This window comes from Artemia franciscana, chromosome 2, assembly GCF_032884065.1.
Source record: "Artemia franciscana chromosome 2, ASM3288406v1, whole genome shotgun sequence".
Lineage (NCBI taxonomy): Eukaryota > Metazoa > Arthropoda > Branchiopoda > Anostraca > Artemiidae > Artemia > Artemia franciscana.
Window position 1 is genome coordinate 56,384,618 of NC_088864.1, and position 18,543 is coordinate 56,403,160.

The 18,543-nt window shown below is 34.4% G+C and overlaps 1 protein-coding gene across 1 annotated transcript in view; it reads right to left on the reverse strand.

Annotated features, from left to right (window-relative positions):
- LOC136043804 (uncharacterized) overlaps positions 1-18,543 on the reverse strand; it is a 57,420-nt gene that overhangs the window by 960 nt on the left and 37,917 nt on the right. Inside the window, exons 10-16 of the mRNA XM_065728723.1 lie at positions 17,671-17,888; positions 14,208-14,424; positions 13,229-13,454; positions 11,484-12,017; positions 9,790-10,130; positions 6,936-8,062; positions 3,259-3,533 (exon numbers count right to left, since the gene is read on the reverse strand). Of these exons, the coding sequence (XP_065584795.1) occupies positions 3,259-3,533; positions 6,936-8,062; positions 9,790-10,130; positions 11,484-12,017; positions 13,229-13,454; positions 14,208-14,424; positions 17,671-17,888 (2,938 nt within the window). The remainder of the gene's footprint in view (positions 1-3,258; positions 3,534-6,935; positions 8,063-9,789; positions 10,131-11,483; positions 12,018-13,228; positions 13,455-14,207; positions 14,425-17,670; positions 17,889-18,543) is intronic.

An 18,543-nucleotide genomic window follows, 5' to 3' on the forward strand; every position in this document is an offset into this window, starting at 1 on the left:
AGTTTCAAGCTCCTATCTACAAAAATGTGGAATTTTGTATTTTTTGCCAGAAGACAAATCACGGGTGCGTGTTTATTTGTTTGTTTGTTTTTTTTTTCTTTTTTCTTTTTCCCAGGGGACATCGTATCCACCAAGTGGTCCTAGAATGTCGCAAGAGGGCTCATTGTAACGGATATGAAAAGTTCTAGTGCCCTTTTTAAGTGACCAAAAAAATTGGAGGGCATCTAGGCCCCCTCCCACGCTCATTTTTTTCCCAAAGTCAACGTATCAAAATTTTGAGATAGCCATTTTGTTCAGCATAGTCAAAAACCATAATAACTATGTCTTTGGGGATGACTTACTCCCCCACAATCCCTGGGGGAGGGGCTGCAAGTTACAAACTTTGACCAGTGTTTACATATAGTAATGGTTATTGGGAAGTGTACATACGTTTTCAGGGGGATTTTATCTTGTTTGGGGGTGGGGCTGAGGAGAGGGGGATATGTTGGAGGATCTTTCCTTGGAGGAATCTGTCATGGGGAAAGAAAAATTCAATGAAAAGGGCGCAGGATTTTCTAGCATTACTATAAGAAAACAATGAAAAATAAACATGAAAACTTTTTTCAAATGAAAGGAAGGAGTAGCATTGAAACTTAAAACGAACAGAGATTATTACGCATATGAGGGGTTCTAATAATAGTTTAGTATAAAGAGCGAGGTATTTAGGAGGAGATAAATACCTCGCTCTTTATGCTAAAGTATTTTTAGTAATTTCAACTATTTATTCTACGGCCTTTCTGATTCAGGGGTCATTAAAGAATTTGGACAAAACTTACGATTTAGTGTAAAGAGCGAGGTATTAACGAGGGTACAAACCCCCTCGTATACATAATAAAAATATAAGGTTATGTAAGTTTGTTACGTAAGTTAATTCTTAAGTTACGTATATTTTTTACTAATAAAAACGTTCGTTAAAATTTAAAAGTTCTAGTTGCCTTTTTAAGTAACCGAAAAATTGGAGGGCAACTAGGCCTCCTTCTCCACCCCTTATTTCTCAAAATCGTCTGATCAAAACTAAGAGAAAGCCATTTAGCCAAAAAAGATTTGATATACAAATTTAATTTTAATAATTTTTGTGCGGAGAGCCAAAACCAAACATGCATTAATTCAAAAACGTTCAGAAATTAAATAAAAAAAAAAACTAATTTTTTTAGCTGAAAGTAAGGAGCGACATTAAAACTTAAAACGAACAGAAATTACTCCGTATATGAAATGGGTTGTCCCCTCCGCAATCCCTCGCTCTTTACGCTAAAGTTTGACTCTTTGCCACAATTCTACTTTTTAAAACAATTAAAAGCTTTAGCGTAAAGAGCGAGGGATTGCGGAGGGGACAACCCATTTCATATACGGAGTAATTTCTGTTCGTTTTAAGTTTTAATGTCGCTCCTTACTTTCAGCTAAAAAAAAAATTTATGCACGAAACGTTGCAGAGCTCCTAAGTTTATGCTAATGATAATACTATTGTATATATTTTCCTTCGTCCTTCGTACAGAGAGGAAAAAAAAACAATTGTTGAAATTCATGACCTACTTTACTACTTATATTTGTTTTGTAAAAAAAAAGAATGAATAAATAAAACAATAAGAAAAATAATTAAATAAAATCCTGGTCTAACATTGGCGTGGCGATCAAAAATTGCGACTCATTGCCAAAACTTATTACTAAACTGCATTTTCCCCGAGAAAGTAGATGACAAATGTGTTTATTTTTATTTTGGGGCCTCTGTCCTCCCAAAATCCAAACAAATCCCAAATTTCTATGTACTTTTTAGTCAAATCATCAAATAATTTTTTATTCAAATTAATTTTTTTCCGCGGAAAATACGATAAAGTATAGTAGAAATAGTAAAAATGTCAATATTATGGGGGAGGCTACTGACTTTAGGACCCAGAATAAAAATCCTACGAATACTAGAGGGTTGATGGCCATGATTCTAAAACTCGAGCTCGTTACAGGGGTTCACATTTAGGGCCCCAAAGTCTGCTTCTCCTTGATAATATCTATTGAATACCATGAAACTTGGGAGTGGAAGTTCTTCTTTTCAGAGACGGGTGTTTTTGTTTTTTAAAGACAACTTCAATACACCACATAAACTTGAGCAGTTATCTTCGGATAGAGGATATCATTCTATTAAGAAAATTACTATCAGTGAAGCAGACTATTTGATAAATCACAAACTATCTTAGACCGTTCTATAGATGATTTTCAATAATTTTCCAAAAGTTCGTGTGAATTGTTGAACTTCAACATATATTACATTTAACAACATCTGAAATACCTTCCCTGCCTGAATACCGTGCTCTACTGATATAAACAGAAGAATCAGTAACTTCTGTAGGATTTTTATTACATATTATATATATAGTATTTTGTTTGTTGTCAAATAAGCACGTGGGTTAGTTCTTTGGGGAAAGACCTTATGGGTTAGTTTCTCCCCTTGAAACAGATAATTCTCTGTGCCTGTTTGCCGCACTCTTTACTAGTATATTTAAAAAAGTAAAGGATTGGTTTTTTTTTGGGTTAATGTTTTTTTTTGTATACAATCTATGTAGTGCTTATGTATAATCCATTAAGCTTTCTTATCATTTTTTAATTTTGAAATAGTAATTTTAATCAGGGTACACTAAGCTACTCATTGAATTTAATGGGTTTTGTCTTACACTTTCCTCAATAACCTACTCTACTGACACGTATATTTCCCAGAAACATACGCAAGGATCTATTTGGGGAGTGGGGATTTGGTAAAATTACAAACCTAAGATTAATTAAGAAAACCATAGGCAATTATGAAAAATCCTAAAATAAAAGTATTTCAGTGATGAAACTCCCCTTCTCACTCCATACCAACTCACATTCCTAGGTATTATAAAAATATTAACTGCTTGATTGACTTGTTATGATAAGAAATTACCTTAGAAAGATTAAAAAAAATGGCTTGTGGACCAAAAAATCTCGAAATACTACCCCAAACCGTACTTTACAGTCAAGGCCCTCGTAGGGTCTAACAAGGTTAGACATTCATATATCTTGGGAAGCAGTTAAATCTATTATTTTACGGTTTTTTTTTGCTGCTAATTGCAGTTTCAAGGAGGCACGCAAACTTCCTCTAAAGAAGTGAGCTACGCTATGTAGTAACCTTCAAACTTCACTAGCCTTCACTAGTGAAGCTTCTACCACTGTATTAACTTTCATTTTTAAATAGTTTAGTTTATTACTCACCAGATCCTTTGTCCATACAGTTAGCTGCAGGAACTTTGGCCTTGCATCCATCCTTCAACACAAAAGCATTTGCAACATCTTGTCCACTTGCTAGAGTGCAGCCTGATGGGGCTTTGAATTCACGATCTGGCTGGCCATTGAAGTCACCACAGAGACCGCAAGTGGCAGACTTGTAAGATGCAGGTAGCATGATATTCACATCATCTCCTGTGTAACGAACTGTTGTACGTTGCACCACGGCTCTAACGTACAAACGACCAGGCATACGGGTGACGCTAAAAATGATTAAAGTCAATTATCTCCTTTGGCGGTCTTATAGCTGGGACTCGATGGTTAAGCAAGAAGTGTGTAGGCAAAGTATTATTATTGTGAATTGGAGAGGTGTTCTGGTAAGGAAACACCTTTAGATGTCCTATGTTTGTTAATATCGCCTCAATTTAATTATCTGAATATCATTTTAGAATTTGAGTGGTCCATAACCACTGGGATGGAGGGGGGGCAGAGTCAATCATATTAAGCAACTGGAATCAAGTTAAGCTTAGTTTGACGAGCCACACCGCTTTTAAGCTAATGAAAATCTTGCGCCATGTTAACTGGTCTAAATTATATTGAAAATGTATTTAAATACAAAACTGTGTCACTATATGTGATTAATGTGACAAATTGTGACATTAATGTGACAAATCATTACAAAGCACTTTCTTTTTCTTAGGTCTGACCTCTCAACGGCCTAACAGTGAAATGTACATAAATTGATTGTCAAAAGCAAAACACACTACAAACCAGGCACGTGCGCAGGAATTTTTTCGGGGGGGGGCAAATCCTTCAAATCCCTTATTCTATGAGGAGCAGAAAATAACGGGAAAATAAAAAATCTTGAGATTTCGGGGGAGGGGGTGGGCCTGGAGGCCGCCCCCCGCGTAGGTGCCAGCTACAAGCACAATATTTTTGGTCCGTTTCGGTTTTTATTTGAGTTTGCATATGTTATTTGAACAGGAGTACATAAAAAAAAATACACGTGTAGCGGTCTTGAAAACGTCAGCAATCAAAATAGTACTGCTGATAGGTTGAACATTTCTGAAATTAGGATCATTCATAGATTATTTAGCAAAAGGTCTTAACCGGTATTTTTAATCCCCCCCCCGTAACGCATTGTAATCTTCTTTTGTATGATTCATTTTTTTGGGGGGAGGGGGGTGAAAATGGGCTTCAATTTTGGTCTTTCAATCATTCAGATTGAGAACTCTTCTATGACTAATTTCGATAAGGTGCAAACCGTCCATCTTTTTCCTATTGAGATTTATCTATGAAATCTCGATTTATATTGGCTATTTGCCCAATCGGATCCCTTACCCGTGGGCTGTAATGGCCGTGCCCATGCCCCAAGAGGCGCATCGTTTGAATTTTTGCCTGAACTTAGTTAAATTTTTGAACTTCATATCCTGAAATTTCAGGGGCACCGGAGGAACCCGAAGCCGCTATATCTGTATATTTAATGTGTATTTTTAGACTCGATTTTACTATTTGGTGACAGGTCCTTTAGATTAATCTAAATGGGGTCAATTCTCCCTCAATTTCCCTTAATTTGAACGGTTATATCTAGACGAAGCGGTGAGAATGGCTGCGATGATGTGACAATCCCTCTTATTATGAGGGATTGTCATATTACAATGCCTGATCTTCCAATCCATTGAAGAATCGTAAAATTGGCATGATAAGTGAATATGACATGGCATGATAACTTACTCTCAAAACTTAACTTGCATTAATCAACAAAATATATATTATAGCAGAATAATGGAAAATAAAGATGAATAATAAAAGCATTGCCCGTGCCCGGCCAGAACTCTTCTCTGAGCTACCTACGAAAAATTAAGCAAGAGAAAACGGGTTTCAATTTCAACAAAGCAGTGAACAAAAAATAAAAACAAAACTACTCTTTTACTATTATTTACGTCTAGAGCTACCTACTGGACTGAAAACCTGCTCTCATCCCAAATGTTGTTTTTTCTAGATACTTTTTCAAATTTCTATTAAAAACACGAAAAAGATTACTTATACAATTGAAATTGAAACTAATTGAAACTTCGTTCTTTGAAAAATTCACGGACAAGAAAAATGTATTAAAAATCAAACAATAAGTTTTAAGTACCACATAACCCTAAACCATTTTGAAGGCAATATATAAATTTTACATTTTGAAGGCTAAACAAAAGGTAATAAAAACCATTTTAGGTACCACATAACCTTAAACCATTTTACATTTACATCATTCGTGCTCAAGACGATCTTGACAAGATTAGCCAAGAATTATACTTGAAGTTGTTTAACGGAACGTTCAGTTGGATTTGAGGTTTGGAAATTGAACTTCTAAAGAAGGAGAATTAATTGGAAAACTGAATCGTCAAATTAAATTTTGTTTATGCTATTTTTGGTTTTGGACATACTATATTAATGTTTAATACCTAATGATTTAACGCATAATACATTGAATAAATTGCTTTTTTTCGAAGAATTCTTTCCGTTTACATTTTTGTTTCATTCGGTGTGTAAAAATTAAGTTATTTTTTTTTTTCATCTGAGAATTGTACTTCAGCTTGAAGATGAACGATAGAAGTATTGGATATAGGAACGACAAAACCCACATCTCCCCTTGCCTGAAGCTTATTAGCTCAATCGTTTTATGATGAACAAACAAAGATCCAACATTTGCTAGTAATCCAACATTAACTATGAGAAATCGCCACTTAAATCAGTTAAATCCAAAAAATTATATTTTGATATATGACATACCGTTAAAAAACACAAATTGAAGTATTTTCTCCAAATTACGATCTTTTAGACCATTAAAAAAACATTATAAGACCAATTTTTAATGAGAAGCAGTATAACTTTAAATAAAACTAAGACAAAGCCTAGTGAATTTGGTGTATTGTTGCTGTAATATATGTACAAAAAAGTTTCATAAACCAAAAACGTTACTTTTTTATCAGCATACCTTATGTTAATTTAAAATAAAAGAAAAAACAAAAAAGTAATAGAAAAGGTGAACCATTATTTCGTAGAACCTTGTATTGCCAGGTTAAATCCAATTTTGAAACTGATGTCCTTATTAGTTTGTACTACATGTGGAAACAGATTTTAGATTTACAATTCAAGTTTAGATACATTTCAATTTAAATGTCATCAAACTTAGACGGAGTGTCAAAAAATTTTTAGCAACCAACCACATCTCAATTTATGTATTACTTTTTTTTATTATAAATATTATTACATATAGCGTCAAAGCTGTGAATTTACACAATTAAAAAATCGTTTACATCGACAATAATATTTTTTAAAGAAAAACTAATAAGCAGAAACGGGCAGTTTCTATGATAATATATTTTTTGCTCCAGGCTAATTTCAATCTTCAAATATTTTTCATATGAATCCAGAAGCCTCCCGTTTTTGTCCCTAATTAGTTAAACATTTATTGCCACAAGTCATTTGACCAAGAGGAACCTAATGTACAAAAACTATCTTTAGAAAAAAATCTTTCAGCAGAGAAGCCAGAACTCTACTCTAAGCTACCTACCTCTAAGCTACCTACTGGACTGAAACTTGCTCCCATCCCAAATTTTGCTTTTTATATACTTTTTCAAATTTCTATTAAAAACACGGAAAAGATTACTTACACAATAAGTGGTGAATCAGCGTCTGGGAATTGAAGCTTTTCTCCCATTTTTACGTCCAAATCTTTACCATTGATGCTAAAGCCAAGGTTACCCCCCTTTGGAGCCAGTTCTACAACATGACCACCAACATAGAATTGAGCAGCAAGTGGAAGCTGGTCACCTGAGTCTTTGACGAAAAGGGCATATCTCGGTTGAGGGCTGCAATCTGCACTAGCAAGGGTCCAACATTTGGGAAGGTTATGTTCAACATTCACTAAGTCAAATGAAATAGTCTTCTTTGGTGCAACGTCACAAATGCCAATAAATCCCCAACTATACAAGATGCTTTCCCATGCTGGTAGACGCGTGTTACGGATGAGTGATTTGTATTTGTATAATCTTCCAACGTCGTAAAAGTGGTTGTGGACGGTGTCTGTATGGAGATGGACCTCCACATTCTTTTCTTCGTCGTTGAAAACAGCACGAAGTTCGATGTTACCGCTATTTTGTGCATTTGGGCCAGTAGTATCATGGGTTGGTCTTGTAGCTGGCACGTGCATATCCCAGTAAGCCATGAAAACGGTACGGAACAGCGTTTCAAGGCGCACTAAAAACTTCTTTCCTCTGTTTGATATTTGTCTGTACTCAGCATTCCAGACGATAGAAGATGGTGTAGCATATTCATTAACAGCATCATAACAAGCTTTGGTAAGAGGAGTGACAACACCAGTTCGTCCATCGGCTGTTTTGTCTGCAATACATTGATCAAATGGGTAGCGATCTTTTTTAGTTGCTGCTTCTCTCTGATAATCGGTAATTGTTGCATTTCCAGTAATCTTGAAGGTAGATGTAGTTGGGAGTCTAGGGTCGGGACAGTCCCCTGACTTCTGAGTTTCGCCCCATTTAAAGCTAACTTCGCGGGCAACAGATGGCTCAGTAGCAGATGGGAATTCAAAGGCATCATTAGGAGGTTGACTCCACGCTGTTTTGACGTCAAAGCAAACAGCACGTCGAGTGATTCCAACAGAAGGTGCTGGTTGACGTTCAACAAATAGGGAGACTTTAGATTTGACATTTCCGAACGCTCGTTCAATTTGTACTTTGAAGTTATATTGACGCTCCACATCACCCTTCAATTTCAAGGCACCCTGGAAAAGGAAACGAATTGAAGGTGGTTGGCTATTTTGTTCAGTGGTGACAGTTTTTTCAGTACAAAGAATGTCTTATGTTGCCCTTCTTTTTTTTTTTGACCTGACTTTATTAAACAAGAAACGATATACATAAATCTTATACAAAGGAGACAGGGAGGCAACTCGTTTTGTCTCCTTTAACAATAGAGAGAGAGAAAAAAAGAAGGAATTACACCTCAATAGCTCACACGGAGTACATAAAAAAGAGAGAAAGAGAGAGAGAGAAGAAGCGAAAAAAAAATCGACTCGTAGACACGGATGGGACTTTAAACTAATTTATAAATAAATCACTTTACATTCAGTCCCCACTACTATAGGCAGAAAGAACTATCTCTTTTTCAATTTCTTTTTGTATGTATAGAGTGATGGTGACAATCAAGTCGCTTATATTTATTGTTTATACAGTTGTCCACTATGTGGTGGTTTGGGGGATTGCGTTGGGATATTTTCTTTTTATGAATAATAGACTTACGAATTTAAGGTAAAATTCATTTACTAGCGGTAATGATGAGCTGCTACTGGGGAATAGCAAGCAATATTTTTTTAAAGTTGTGGAAGTCCATAGGTGTGGTTTTCCTTCAAAAGCCATTTCGTTTGTTTTTATATATGGCTTCATTTGCTTATTATCAGTTTTTGTGAAAGATAAATCTCTTAAAAGATCTCTATATAGCTTAACCCGACATATTAGTCATAGGAGCATATTAACTGACATAAGATACTTTAATAAAAACAAGGAAAAAGTAGGGTCAATTACACCCTTAGCTTTTGTAGAAATTAGATCAGGTCTAGCATTATATTGTATAGTTGATTTACATTATTCTAAGCAAAAATATTCATTTGGGGCTATTTCAATAATTCTTACTAATTTTAGATTAACTAAATTCCCTAAATGTAGGTTGCACATGGATTTGGTAATCTAAAGGATACCAAATCCTTTAGATTACCGGGAAAATGTTCCTTAGATAAACTGGGAAATGTTCCGTTTTTTCCCGTTATTACTAGGAAACGATTTTGAAGACTTTTGACTATCCTGGATATCACGAAGCAATCTTAATTTAGAAAGCTCCAATTTTCAACTGAATCTATAAGTTGGTAGAGGGAAAAAATCCCAAATATCTCATTAACTTAACCAGACAGAATCAAATGAATTTAGCTCATCGGCAAAACCTGCTTTGTTTGAGGTTGTGGGATGTGAATCCCATCTTTTGAATTAAAATAGCTAACATAGATTAATGCCATAAATCTATGTTTAAACAAAGATTAATGCCATATTTTTCAATACGTCATAATTGGGAGAGCAAAGTAAAATGTTTATGGAGTATAATTATAATTAATTATAATATATAGTATAACTAGTATAAAGGAGTAAAATGTTTTTGTGAGTTCTAGGAAATGGTAGTTTTTGTTTTTCTTTTCTTTTTTTTTCCTAAAGATACCAAAACAGGCTTTTCAGTGAAACCACCAAAACATGGTATTTTTGACCCCCCCCCCCCCAATTAACATGCTGTTCCAATGTAAACCTTGGTTGACAGTTTTTCTAATAAAATGTACTTTTTAAATTTTTTCTCTTTTCTTTTATTGTGGGGTTTTTCAAATACACAAGATTAGGCCTACACAATTTTTACATGTTCAATGTTGTCAAATCAAAAAAAAAAAAATGTTTAAATTATTCTAGAGTAGCTTACCTTGTAATAATTGTAGTTGACGCCAAATTTCTTTGGAACGGCCATATCTCTTCCAACAGAGAACTGAAGTTCAGTTGTTGGATTCGTTTTGGCTTGATGGATAAGAAGCTTCAAGTTGCATGCACCTGGTGCAGGGTAGTAGTTGAGGAAGTTGCGCATGTGCATAAATGCCATAGCAGCAAAGCCAAATATGGAGCCACCATTGTTGATCTGGTTGGGGTTGAGAGTCTGGTAAAGAAAGCGACCAGCCGCAGCTTTGCTGCTGTATTGTTCACATCTGTAAATCTCAAAATGTGATTCAAGACCAAGACGTTCGTTCTCAGAATCACGAATCACTTCACCTGAAAAGATTTACAGTGCCTTTTGAGGTATATTCAAAATTTTAAGGTATATATTCAAAATTTTAAGGTATATAAAGGTAATATAAATTCAAGAGGCTACCGACTATAACAATCTTCTGTCAAGAAAGGCCAGTTTAATCGTGTCATGTTTTGGCTCATAATTAGTAATTTAAGATGTGGAGGATTTATACTAAAGTGAGTGAAAGCCGTATTTGTAATACCTGCAGAGGCGGTTTTAGTGGGAAAATTTTCAGAAATTTTAAGCACGGAAGATTTCAAATAATTAATCTAACGGTTATAATCATTTTGTAATTTTGTGTGATTTATGTTTTTATTAAAATTAAATAGAGAGGGCGTAGTTAGCAAAAATTTGTTAATAAATGAAAATGTTGTTAAAATTCGGCCTGACAATTTGGAAGAGACTATTCCTGTTGCAAGACCTTTTTTCTTGAGATGCGGCAACCCATGATGTGCATACCGCCAAAATAAATATCTTCTATCAAGAAAAGCAGGCTCAACCATATTTTAATATTCCTTACTATTTTTTTCCATTACTGTTATTATTACTAAATCATCCATATATTCCATTTTTTGAATTAAATATGTTATTAGTCGTTACCACTCACAGAAAGAGGTGGGAATAAAAAAAATTAAACATATTAAATCCATATGGATTCGGTTTATTGTTCTGTTTTTATACATCTTAATGTTTTATCGGTCCAGCAATCTGCTCGTAAAAAACTGTGACAAAGAAAGCTATTAAATGTTAGTTATTTAATAATAACTAACATTTAATAATTTAATAATTATTATTTAATAATTAATTAATTTTAATAATTAATAATTAATTTTAATAATTTAATAATTAATTAATTTAATAATTATTATTTAATAATAATTTAGTTATTTAATAATTAAAAGCTATTAAATGTTAGTCCCTGAACTTTAGGGCCTACATTTCGAAAGTGGCAATGTCCAGGATTTATTCCATTTTTTGGTAAACTCACAATACGTAAATGGTAATGCAAGGATTAGGTCTAATAAATTACAAATTCGTAATGTGTGAAGAAAACCCAACGTTCAAATGATGAGCTGAAACACGACATTTGATTAAATAAGTATATCATATTTCTAGTATGAGTCATTATAAAATTGTAGGTATCATTTTAGTATCTTCACTTGAGCGCACTTACGGTTCTTCTGATTCTAGATCTTGTGCAACAGAGTAAAAAAAAAGGTAAGGCACCGAAGAGTAAGTAACAAATAAAGAGTAAACTCAAAAAGAGTTAAATATCCTTGCGTAATGATTGACAAAACATTTGTAAATGGAAAACATATTGGAAACGAGCTTACCTCTCAGATATTTAGGTCCAGCTGTAACGAGGTCGACGACTTTGCATTGTTTGCAAGACTGTGTCATGTAATCCAGTCCTTTCTTTGAATCCTTGCCATAAACCATTACGATAGTACCAGATGACATATGGACAGAAATGCCACGCTCGGGTGCATGAGTCTTCAGTGCAAAAGTCAGAGCCTGGTCTGCTGGGTTGACGCCGATGACAGCGTTCATTGGAAGATGGACTCGAGACGACCTGTATTTAATAGCGCCTTGTGACATTCCAAGTGGATTATAGGCAAACATATAGTGCATAGAGTATAAGCGGAGATCACTGTTCATCTCAATGTTGTATTGTGGCAGTCTTCCTTCAGCACGAGAGAAACTATCCTTAGTAATTAAGTGTTTTGGGTTAGCAACTCCGACAGCAATAGGTACACCTAAATCGTTAGGGCGCCAAGAGAACTGACCACTTCCAAGAAGGATGCCTTGAGCCTGGTTGCGTATGAGTGTGATGACCTCCTTTGCCATAGCACCATAATTCATGCCAGCTGAAAATGAAATATTAAGTTCATTTCAATTATTCATATTAAAATCGATTAGGACCCTAGAAAAAAACAAAATCTAATTTGACAGGAGTAACTTAGTTACATATTTAAATTGTATTTTTGGATTTTTATTATCTTTATTCTGTTTTGCTCTTGTAATTTCTTTTCATTCCTCGATATGTTCACTGTTCTGAATTGTATTTTTAGCTTTTCCATATTTTTGTTTCTCCTTTGCGCCTAGGGCACATTTTTGTTTGCAAAAAATTTGAAATTTAGTTCAGCACATTTTATCTAGAATACTCGTTTGATTAAATTCTCGTTCATCAATTCAAAATTAATTAATATAGTTACGATAAAAAAGGTTTACTAAAATTCCCATTTTAATAAAACGTGAAGTAAATCCCCGTAATTAGCTTCATTTTTAATTGCAATTTTCTCGGCACTATTAGTTTCCAGTTGTCAATAGTCTTAGAAATTAGAAAATTTCAACGTCTTTGATCTCTAATTCCTCTGGTCATATTGAAAAACAAATGGTCAATAAGGACAGAAAATAAATTTTCAAAGGAAGAATTAATTCACAAAATAAAGGATAGCCAGTGACCGCAGCCTCATTAAAGATGGTTACCCTCAAAAGGGTCTGGCGGTTGCGCCTTGAATCACCTACCACGTTCAAATTCTGCAGGTAGGGTTGTCAAACCCTTTTATAGCAGAAGCAACTACAGTAGCACGTAGCATAAACCCAATGGTGGAAGTACTTTCCTCCTTAGCTTTGTTGTAGTTCACTCACTTCCTTCCTCTTGTATTTATTTATTATTATTTTTTGAATCCCACCTCCTCTCCTCTCGGTGACATAATAATTTTTTTCACATAAAAATTCAACCTTTAACGTCACCTACACTAATTTAAAAACTTCTTTTATGTTTTTTTTTTTTGGGGGGGGGGGGCCAAAGATATTTAATGAAACAAGATATACTACTATAATTTATCAAACCACAAAAAATATCATTCCCAATTTGCTGGGTGCCAATTTATTCAAACAAAATAAATTAAGTGTAGAAATTTTTTTTTAAGTTCAGACAATGAATATAACGAAAAAAAACGTCAAAGTTCTAGGCAGCCCCCCTCCAAGCTCGTTTCTTGAGATGGGACCATCTTTGCATTAACCACCTTTAATTTTATGACATGATTTATTTGAAGTAATTATTAGAACTTACGTCCTCCAGCAGCAGCTTTGAGTTTTTCGGAATCCAAGTGACGATAGAAAACAGTTTGCTGGTTGTAGCGTATGGCAAGCTCAATCTTAAATGGATTTTGAACTCTGGGAACTACGTTGAGCTGCTTAAGAACGGCTTCAAGGTCAGCAAGCTTGAAAGCTTTTGGATCAAGTTTACGGAAAACTTTGACAAAAGTGTCTTCAATTCCTTCAAGACGAAGCATGATCTGAAAAAATATGGGTTAATTTAAATCGAGCAACTTTTAATTCTGGCTCCCTCTATCTCTGCTTATTTTTCATTTCATTGATCCTAACTATACCCTTTTTTTCATTTTGTTGCAATTGTATCCTTTCTATTTGCTATTTTCATGCCAACCTAAATAATTAATGAATAAAAACTTTGTACAACTGAAACTATTCCTTATTTACCGACTACAAAAAAAGAAAATTATTCAGTTGCCTTCACTAGGCAAAGTTACTCATTTTCTTTAAGGCTACTAAACGTTATTTGGAATTGAACAAAGGTGTTAGTATATAAGTCCTTTTTTGATTAAACAATACAAATTAAATGCTAATAAATATATAATAAAAATAGCTTAATGTAGACAAAAAGAGATTTTTTTAAGCTTTTGAATGCTTGAATTGAACAAGTTACCTTTTTTTCACAAATTTTTGAGAAAAATATACCCTTTCTTCAACTATACATGTTAAAAAAAAGGTTTGATATCAAAACAAATCAAATATCATTAAAAAATGGAATATCTACTTCTATCGATAATTTTATGTTCTAATTATGTTGACGACGCTGGAGACAGTCAGCAAGGGAACTTCACCACCATAAAAGGCTGCAATTTAAATACCAGCTTAGTCATCGTTTGTGTAGTTATCCCCGTCTTTTACCTGTAAAATATTGCTCTACCCTTCCCTCCGATGAAGAAATGAAACATTCTATATTGCTAATAGGTAATTTAAATATTTACCTCCAACGGCACATAATTGTATTCACCAACTCTGTAGCCAACGCGGAAGACAGTCAGCAGGGGAACTCTAGATTCGTCACCATATATGGTTGCAATTTGGATACCACCTCCAAAACCGTAGTCATCATTACTGTAGTCATAATATCTGTTGGAGCTGTAGTTTATCTTTGTCTTCAAATGGGAGATGCGACGGAGAAGTAAGTTGATTTTGTTGGCACTAAATAAGAAAATATATATGGAATAACGACGCAGATCTGTTGTTTTTTTATGTGAAGCAGGAATTTTTAAGAGATTGTGACTGTTTATAATCGGAACTAACTAGCATTCCGTTACTCACACCGTATAAAATAAAAATATTGTAACAACGTTTCATATATTAATTTTTGTGCTATGGATTCTTTGGGAATTTTGAACAGTAGTACTCAAGTCAAATCATTGCCCCACCTGTTGATAAAAAGCCAAAATTTATGGATGATAATTGATCTCACTAGATTTTAATATTGAACTGTCTTAAAAAAGCAGAAAATTTATCAGGAGTATGTTTGCATATTTTGTGTCAGATTTGTCACTGGAGGAATGGGAAGATAAGTCTGCAAACCAAGACTAGAATATTGGAAGCTACAATGATGAGAATGGCCAAGTATGATCCTAGAACGTGGGCACTTCGAAAAACGAAGACGGATTTCTTAGATGTTTTCCAGGGGAATTGTCTAGAGATTCTTCTGGGTACCCATCTTACTCAATGTAGTTCAAACAGGAAGCTGTGGTTCTATGTGGAAAAATGTGGTTCCATTCCGCTTTCTAGGGCTATAAAGAGAGAAAGTTTGAGATGGGTAGGACACGTTCTGCGGATGAAGGATAACAGATAGACACAGATCACGTTTTTGGCCAGCCATATTGCCAAGCAAAAGGCAGGTCTTCCCCGAATGTTAAAGGTAAAGGATGCTGCACTATACCCTATAGTCAACTGGCGGTGCCGATACCCGTTTCGTGGTACTTCAGCCAGGAAGGGAAATGGGCGGTCGGAGTTAGTCATCGTGTGCTTTTACACACCCTTCCTGTTTACCTTCTCCACATTTATCCATCTACCCATTTAGACCTGGCCCGAATCTGGATGAGCTTACAGTGCTTCATCACCGACCCCAGATCCAAACCGAATAACCAGCGCCACCAGAACTGCCTCTGTCCTGGTTGGGGCCTCTTGAGAGGGTGCAAAGATGGAGGTTTTGAATAGATTGAGATGAAGAAGTGTGCGCAGCTGTGTTGGCTTCAGGTATCTTGGAGTTGTAGTGGGTTGTTAGTACCAGTAGTATTTGACCCCCTATGAGTGACTATAATGTGACTCAAATGTGATTGCCTCAGTTTTGATTTGGTCGAACTGGTGATATCGTCAAGTTGCTGTTCAGTATCAAGCTGGGATGAGGCCATAGGGCACCATTATAAATCAAGTATTTATAATAATCATGTTACCTATATTAAATAAAGAGACAGATTTTAATGTTGTGTAGAGGGAGACTGCTGTTAACAAAATCAATGATAAAAACTGTTTTAAAATTTTTGAGGAAAGCTCTAGCACTAGATAGCAGTAGTCGGAAACGCAGATTAGAACCACATCTTGAGATATAAAGAGGAAGAAAAGAACAAAATTAATAGAAACAACTAAACAGAATCAACTAAATTATTTTTATCTTGTCATAAATTTTACTTTCCAGTAATCAAGATTTTGGAAAAAATGTTTAATTTTGCGCTTTCCCAAGCTTTCATTTCTTAGATTTATTTCTGTATTTCGGAAAAAAATTGTATTTGGATGTTTTGAAAGGGTTTTAAATAGCCAACCCTCTATGAAACGAATGGTGGGTTTTCAGATATTTGTTTGTACATTCAAACAAACAACAAACGCATAACTGCTTAGGAAGGTTTCCCAGTGTAGTTTTTTTTAGAATCCATAGTTGTACTTGTTATTTTTTGTTCCGTTTTTGGCAAAACTTTTCGCGCTTCAGATAAAACTATTCAAAACGATTACAATTATTCCGCTAAAGAAGGAAAAATATTAACTTATTAAGACTTCCTGGAATCACTGTTAAAAATTTTTTTATATTTTTTTTAATATTACAGTTCTCGACAGCACCAAATAATTACTATCATTAGCATAATTATCATGGTAGTAAGATAAGATAATCTATTTGACAAATAAATACAAAACATGTTTGCAGCATCTGCTAAGAAAACTCCTGAGGGCTCGTAGACAGCAGGTGGGAGTCTTGTATTCTAGATATTCTAAAAAATGCTATTTTATTTTATTCTACATGGTAATAATACTAAACTTACACATATACAACAACCATAGTTACATTAAACAAACGCATAAATGTTATTCTTATGCGTCACATACGCATAAATTACGCACAATGTTATACGCACAAACGCATAAATGTTATTCTTTTACAGAGAAAAATCTTTTCGCTGTGGCCTTGGCGGTTACCAGATGGCTTGTATTTCGTATTGCAACTGGTATTATATCCCATACACAGGGAGCAAAATTTATTATTACAAAAAAAACTCTAGTTGTATGTCTATATTAATGACCTAGATTCGATGCTCCTCATGTATCATGACTATGGAGATCACTATTATTAGAAAAAAGATTCGAAAGAAGAGGGTAGTATAGTATTCAGATGTTTATGTGTAAAAATGCTTACTTGATAATCTGTTCTCTAATCTCTTAATTGAAGCTAATTTCCAATTAGGTATCAAAAGCTTATCAGCTTTATTTTGAATTTTCTGATTTTTTTTTTATAACACGACACAAAATTACTTGCCCATATAAAGAAATATACGAGTGAAAAATTGAAAAATAAATTAATCTAAGAATTTCCTTTGAAACTAAATTTTAAACTCGTTGAAGTACACCCAGAGATCTTGAAAATTTTTAAGCTATCATAAGCGTGTTTTCCGTGATAGATTTTCCTCAATCATAAAACCCAAATTCTTTGTTGAGTATTTGGGAATTGGGTATTTCATCAATCATAAAACACACTTTGTAAAACTGTTTACTCAAGAATACATTTTGGAATTGTGAAACTAATTTATATATTGGGACCTGACTCAAAGTTGGTGGTGAAGGAGTTTGGACGTTCAGGATTTTGAAATCTTTCATAAATCACTGTATAAATATCCCAGACATTAATTTGAATTATTAATCTTTGGAAAGTTTGATAACCAAAGTATTACTTTTGTAGTTACTGAAATTATTGTTGGCCAATCCCATAGATTTGTATATTTAATACGCTTCAATTTACAAATCAACTTTACAATCTGAGATCGAGGCTTCGATAAAAATGAGTAAAATTATTAAAAGCTAAAGCGAAATTTATGCGACTGCACTACAATTGCGAAGCTTTGCGCCGCAATTGTATAGAATCAAACTTTGTACCGACTGGCTAGATAACGTCAGCATACTTACAATGGAGCAATGCATGGGTTCTTTGCTTGCGCAAAGCTCCTAAACGTTGAGACGACGTAGTTGACGACCTGTGGGTTCCTATCCCAGACAACGCCAGCAACAATTTGTTGTAAATCAAGGAATGTAGGCTTGCTATTCATAATTACACCAACAGCAGCCAATCGGATCTCAGTTGGCTCCATGGCATTCAGATAGATAGGAATTACCACTGACATAAGCTAAAAAGAGGAGAAAAAAGATTTTTTTTAACTGCTGTATCAAATTATTTCTTGTCCTTTTGGTAGTATTTTGAAAGCTTGTCTTCTGAGGTTTTTATTCCTAAGTCTGGCACCATCAATTTAGAATTATGATTTTTTTTGATCGACCTGCTAGAATTGTGATTATTTTTTGCTCGAAAAATTAGAGAGATGTAAGAAAAAGTGAAAAAAAAACCACACCCGATCCATGAGAAGGGAACCGGAACATTCTTTTCTAGTTCTTTGGTAATCTTTCTGTGACTCAATTTCAGCGAGCTTTCTATATCTTAGGTTGGCAAGATTTAGGTAGGTAAGAATTATCACAGAAATAAGCTGAAGATAGGATATATGTTTAAACTAGTGTATCATATTATTCTAATTATCTTCCATAAAATAATTCACACATGGTAATACTTCTGGTTCTGTGCCCCCCTGCCTTTTATTAGGTCATATCGGATGATACTTATTAACGGGACTATAGTTTCCCAGAAATGGAAAAATATCGTCCATATAAGTCCAGTGGACATCGTTCGTCACGCATCAACCCAAAATCAATACAATTCTTTCATCCCTTAGTTCTATGACTATCTACCTTAGTTCTTCCATAGGAATGACGCATGGATGGATGATAGACATA